General features: G+C 27.3%; 1 protein-coding gene across 1 annotated transcript; it reads left to right on the top strand.

Moving 5' to 3' along the window:
* Positions 1-4,883: 4,883 nt before the first annotated feature.
* On the top strand, positions 4,884-6,305 carry LOC129980685 (uncharacterized). Its single transcript, XM_056091066.1, has 2 exons — positions 4,884-5,234; positions 6,288-6,305. The coding sequence occupies exons 1-2, from the start codon at positions 4,884-4,886 to the stop codon at positions 6,303-6,305; spliced, it is 369 nt and encodes a 122-aa protein (XP_055947041.1).
* Positions 6,306-6,690: the final 385 nt, after the last annotated feature.

The following is a 6,690-nucleotide window of genomic DNA, read 5'->3' as shown; positions in this document are numbered from 1 at the left end:
GAAAGTTATATCTGAATTTTTGTTTCTTTGCAGCATTATTTCTTTTTCTCATCACATTTTAAATATCATGTCATTCAATGAATCTTAATTTTTTCCATCATGTCGCTGAAAAATTAACTTTTATTGAATAGCACTCAGTAACCGCCGTTGAAAAACCGTACGAACGGTTGCTTTGGAAACGCGAACTGCTTAAATCAGCATATAAAACGATATTCCACTTTTCAAGTAAAGAGAAAACAAAGAATATTGAGTCAAACCGACGAAAAAAATAGGCAAAAAGAAAGATAAAGAACTTATCCCCTCAAGAATTCCATCTCTTTTCCGAATAATAAAACCTTAACGTCTTTTAGGAGGAAAAAACCATTTGCCGCCTGTATAGGGAATGATAAATTCCGACATTTTTCTGTAAAAGAAAAATGGAAAAACGACCAGTAGAAAATCAGAAACTCTTTTGTCACAATCAATACGGTGGAAATTTTTCTTTTCCATTTAAAAAAAAAAATCTATCCCTTTCGCAAAGGTATTTCTCATTTCTCCGGATAAATTATTTTGCCAAAACCGTGATATAAAAGTGCACCAAATCTCCAAATTTTCCAGAGCAGAACGAGTTTTCAGAGTTTCGCTTCGTTCCTTTAGTGTATATAAGTTTCGACATAAGTTATTTTGGGACCATTTCTTTCAGCGTGTGGTAGTGTGGATGTGATATGAAGCCCAAGGCCCTTTCCATTTATTCATCTTCCGAAGTAATCAAAAGAATGAAAAGCGAAATTTTACATACTTCGCCCAATTTTTCACTTTCCTTTTTTATAGGAAGTGCCCCTGAAAAGGAGGAATATATTCTTGGATCATTGAATTAAGTTTAATTTCCAGAAAATCAAATTTGATATCTGTATTTTTTTTTAAATATATAATTTATTGCGTAATATAATTCGTAGACAAAAAATTAATTAAATTGCAAATTTTATTTTATTTTAAAATGATCTGAATTATTGTCCAAAAGACTTAACAAGTAAATGAGAAAATTTTACTTACAATATAATAACTATAAGGACATATTTTCGGGATTAATTTATAAGTTTAAAAGTATTTCTGTAATTAAATTAATTGGACATTTGTATTATTCACTTTTCTTTTTTATAGAAAGGCACCCAAAAAGGGAATATATTATTATAGCGTTCATTTTAATTTCCAGAAAGTTGAATTTGAAATATCCTTTATTTTTTTTATTTTTTAATCCTTTGAGTAATATAATTTGTATGTAATAAAAAATTCATTAAATTACAAATTTTATTTTATTCTAAAATTAGCTGAATAACTATTCAAAATAATTAACAGATAAATGAGAAAATTTTACTTCCAATATAATAAATATGAGAAAATCTCTTTGCGATTAATTTGCAAAATTAAAAGTATTTCTGCAATTTAGTTAATTGAATAATTAAATTATTCCCTTTAATTTTTTTTCATAAAGTCTCTTGAAAAGGGAAATATATTCTTGGAACATTATTTTAATTTTTAGAGCTTTGAATATGAATTTTACTGCATACTTTTAAAACATGTATTAATCCTTTGTGTAATATAATTTGTAGGTAATAAAAAAAATTCCTTAAATTGCAAATTTTATTTTATTAAAATGATCTGAATAATTATCCGAAAGACTTAACAGATAAAAGTGAAAATTTTATTTCCAATATCATAACTATGAGAAAATCTCTTTGGGATTAATTTGTAAGAGTAAAGGTATTTCTGTAATTTAATTAATTGGATAATTTGTGAGATTTAGAATATTTTATTTGGATTAATTTGATTAAGAAATCTTCTTTTGAGTTAATTCGATGGAGAATTCATCTTTAGAGTTAATTAATTGGATAAAGAAATGCTCCTTAAAATAAATTATTCGAATCGGTTTCAGTTCCCCAAAATAAATGTCTTTCAGAACGGAATGTCTCTTTAAGAATTAATTTCTTAATTTGAAATTTCAGCGTTCTCTCTGAGAGCGCTGAAATGTTCTTTATTTCTAAGCAATCTTGTTAGAAATAAAAAATTAAAAAAAATGTTACCAAAGAAATCGATTTTTCAATCTATTGGCTTATGATGCATGTTGTGTTGCAAAAAGTGTTTTAATTTTTCTAGAAAATAATTTGGAGGTTTCTAGAATTCTAAAATATTAAGCTTCAAGGTAGGGTATTAAGGAGTTTTCTAAATTTTTCGTTGTTATTTTATTATGAAGTAACGCATATAAATCTTCAGAATAAAGATCGGAAACTAACTTGAAAGATTCGTAAGTTTGCAAATTAATTAAAAAATACAGGTGAGGTTAATGTGTCTAATCATGACAATGCAGGTTCAGAAGAATTTAGTAAACATATTTAATGTAATCTGATCTTTCTAAAATATAAGCTCAAAAATATATTAGAAAAATCACTAATGAATAAAATTATCTTTTTAAAGTTAAGGGTGCAAATTTTTTACTTTCTCGCATTAGAAGTATCGAGGAAGTGTAGCGTCAAAAAATTCGAACTGGAGATTTTAATAAATCTCCTCGTTTCAGACCTCAAATTCGAAAAACATATTTTTGGAAAATATCCGCACATCTGACTGTCTGTGACAAAGATAACTCAAGAACACTCTGATCTATGTTAACGCTATGGAAGTATCATTACAGGCTTAAAAAATTGTAGATTTATATCAAATTTCGAACAAAATATGTTGAAGTTGGGTGTTCCAATAAAAGTTAGCACAACAACTACAAAACAACGAGATCTAGTTTAATGAAATTCAGTGCACATATGCAACATCTTTAGTTTAGATGCTTATCAAATTTTGAGTTAAATCCAACAAAGAATTGAACATCTGTCAATTTCTACTTCCGTGTAATGTATGCATGTAATGTAGCATGTATGTAAATGCAATAATTCATGTGTAAAATGAAATAATTTATCAAATTTAGAATGTGATATTGTAATTTTAAGTGAGTTTTATGCCCAGTTTTTGTTTCAATCGTTTAGAAAGAAAGCATCTGAAACTCAGAGTACAAATTTGAATGCTTTTGGCAGCATGTCAAGGATTAATATCCAAAATACTCGCCAAAACTGATACAATAGATTCAGTAAAAGCGTTAAATTCACTCTAAAAATATTCTGTATTTATTATGCGCCAATACCATGCAAGACGTTCACTGGGAAAACATCTTTATTAGAAAGTAAGCAGGAAAGTTTTGGGAATACTAGTTTTCAGAAGAACTAAAGAAGATAACTATAGTATATGGAAAATAGGAGTTTAATTAAATTAAAGCTTGAATGTCAATTTTCCGCGTAAGAAAGAGACACATTTTTAGCAGAAGAAAATAAAATTATTTTGTTTATCAAGACTTAAGTAGTCAAAAGATACAACGTTTATTTATTCAATACATTTAACATGGAGTCTAAATAAGAATTGGTCAGCAATAGAAAATATGTGAAATCTGAAGAAACGCTTGCTGCGTCTAAAATTTGAGACAGTTACAGAAGTTAAAATACAAATATTCAACAAAAGTCTTGATAATTAATTCTAGGAATATCTTTAATATATAACAAAGCCAGCAGTTATTATTTTTTGGCTAAAAACATAGATGTGATAAAAAATTCAAAGACAAATTGGGAACTGAATATATTTTCTAAAACGTTCGCAACATAAACGTACATTCAAATGCTAAACTAATTTTCAGCTTAATTACGAAAAACTGAACAAAAACCACTAATGTTTTTCTGAACTATTCTAAAATGTTGATCGGTCTCAAGCATCTAATCACCCTATTTATCCTCTTACAATACACTTTCAGTGCATCAAGAAAAATCTATAATTGGTTGTATATACTATATAGGAATCTATTTAGAATTTTTTAAAATAATAATGTAATTTGTAAAAATAAAATAATAAAGTGATATTTGTAATTTCAGCTCTATCTTTTTTTTAAAATTATTTTATCAGTGCTATGTAAATGACAATCAAGCTCTCTGTAACTGATGGAGGAAAAACCAAACAAAATATATATATATATATATATATATATATATATATATATATATATATATATATATATATATATATATATATATATATATATATATATATATATATATATATATATATATATATATATATATATATACAAGCACACCTACCATATAAAAATGCCTACAGCAACACCCAGATTGCATAATGCACAGAATATTAGACTTTTTTGTGCTTAAAGTATGACGCAAATCTGAAATGTCTTTCGGCTACTCGTGAATCTCATCAATTCTGATCTTCATCTTGCATGCGCACAGCTCATGGGTTATTCAAAATATTGAAACTCGTTCTTGCAGAGTAGTTGACTAGACGTTGGCGTAAGTTCTGCTGAATGAAAGAAAAAAAAATACATTGGCGGTTTGTCAGAAAAAGTTTTATGAAGCTTCAATTTCAAATTTAATTTAATCTTCCGACTATGATTAGCTTTATATCCTCGAAGCTACAATACAACATGTTGTGTTTGTTTCTTTCGTCATTTTTCTCTCACATAGATAAATAAAATATCATGATCATTTTAGATTACTATTGTGTACATGAAGAGTTCCAAGTACTTAATTTGATTTCATCAAGAAAATCATTAATTAAAATGTGCTTTCGATTTGTTTCTGAGAAAATTTGATGTCTGGATAATAATAAATAACACCATGTATACATTTACTATGATAAAAAATAATATTATTTCAATGCAAGTGTGGTGACGCTTTATAAGCCAGATAACAGCTACGAGACATGAGAAATTTCTTTTGTCTAGTGGTCTTGTTACTCGGCTACGAACCCAAAGGTTGCGAGTTCGATCCTCGCCTATCGCCAGTAGCAACATTGGTGACCCGATGACGAAAATTGATCTTAGGATTGATCGCGTAAAAAAACCCTTAGAACCGCCATATGAAGGACCATTTTTAGTATTACAACGAACGCAAAAATTTTTCACGTTATTAATCAAAGGTGAACATGTAAATATTTCTATTGATCGAATTAAACCAGCCTATAAGTTAACACATTTTGACACTTCTGATGCTCCATTGCCATCAACTGTTAACAGTCCTGCATCTTGTGAACCCAAAAGAAGTGACTCAACTGAAAGGATGCAACATAAGAATGCATTAAGTGATTCAACAAAGGACGAGAAACTGCCTGCTTTAACCACACAAACACGTTGTGGAAGGAAAATAAAACGACCTGTGCGTTTTACAGACGATGCATAAAATGTTGTTCTAGTGCATTATATTCATATTAAATTTAAATGTCATTTTCATTTTTTTTCCTTCTAATTAGCGTAACTTCGTTACTGTTAAGGGAGTGATGTAGGAACAGATTGTGAGTAACGCAACTCATCATCGCAAGTTATTGTGGTTCACACGTAACTAAATATTATAAATAATTATTAATGTTTTGTATTTGTTTAATTGTTATAATTGTTCATGTTTGTTTTTGAAGTAATTGCATCAAAAATATTTTATATATTATTTTTGTGTTAAATGAAACTATTTTTCTGCTGTTGCATCTGGCAACGAGATTGATATTGTAAAAATAAATAGAACGAGTGAGATGCTCGCCGTTGCTTGGATTTGACGTAGTTTGTGTTTTTATTTTAATTTCTTTAAAATACTTTAAATCGTTGGTCGTAATATCCTAAAATAAGAAATGTTTATTTTATGTATCGAGCGTTTACAATCTGCACATTAAAACGCAGAGTCATACGTCGATACAAGAAATATATTTAGGTGGAACTTAGAAATTTATTTTATTCTACACTGGAGCAATTAATTTTATTCTACACTGAAATTATTAATAACTAGTTTTATCGTATACTTATCACCTAATAGAATTTGCTTTCTTCAATCCAAATCTTTGCTAATTTTAATGGAATAACATCTTTTCTTTTTCAAAAATTCTCTAAACGTAAACTTGATTGAAATACTGCTTCACAAAAACATTTTTATAATTTGCTTCTTAGTAAGGAAATTCAAATTTATATTTTTCAATTAAATTAAATTTATGTGTGTAATGATATTCCTACAATAATAATTATTTCTAACTTTATTCTTGATTAAAAATAAATACTAATCTCAATACTACAAAAAAATCAGTAAGATAATTTATATTCCATGAGTTATATCAAATGAGTTTTCGTAAATTTATTAATGTTAGATGAATTTATAATTTAATAAAAGAAACAGTAAATTTTTCATTGAATTTGTAAGAAAGATACTAATTTTCTTTTTATATTTTAGTGGACGCTGCATTTATGATGGTAAAAAGGAAATTAATTATAAAAATTTTATTTTCCTCGAAATAAAAATTACTTTAATTTTTATGTACATTATTGCTACCTATTCATGCAACTTCTTACATTTTACTGCTACAAATATGGTGATTAGATTTAGTATTAAAGCATTCAGACAAAAGTACATTGAGTCAAGGAATAGAAATCATAAATCTTATTTCTAGAAACTTGAAAGGAAAGAAGAAATTCTTATCCTTTTCAGTAAAATATTCACACTAAAAAGATATCATGAGATATTGATTATAGTTATTCTGAAAGATGACCGATAGGACTTTGAATATGCAGAGAAATAATGTACCATATTTAGATATATATTTTTCCTTGATTTTGTGTGTAATCCAATAAAACTG

Source organism: Argiope bruennichi, chromosome 8 (genome assembly GCF_947563725.1).
Source record: "Argiope bruennichi chromosome 8, qqArgBrue1.1, whole genome shotgun sequence".
Lineage (NCBI taxonomy): Eukaryota > Metazoa > Arthropoda > Arachnida > Araneae > Araneidae > Argiope > Argiope bruennichi.
This window is presented reverse-complemented; position numbering and strand designations above follow the sequence as displayed.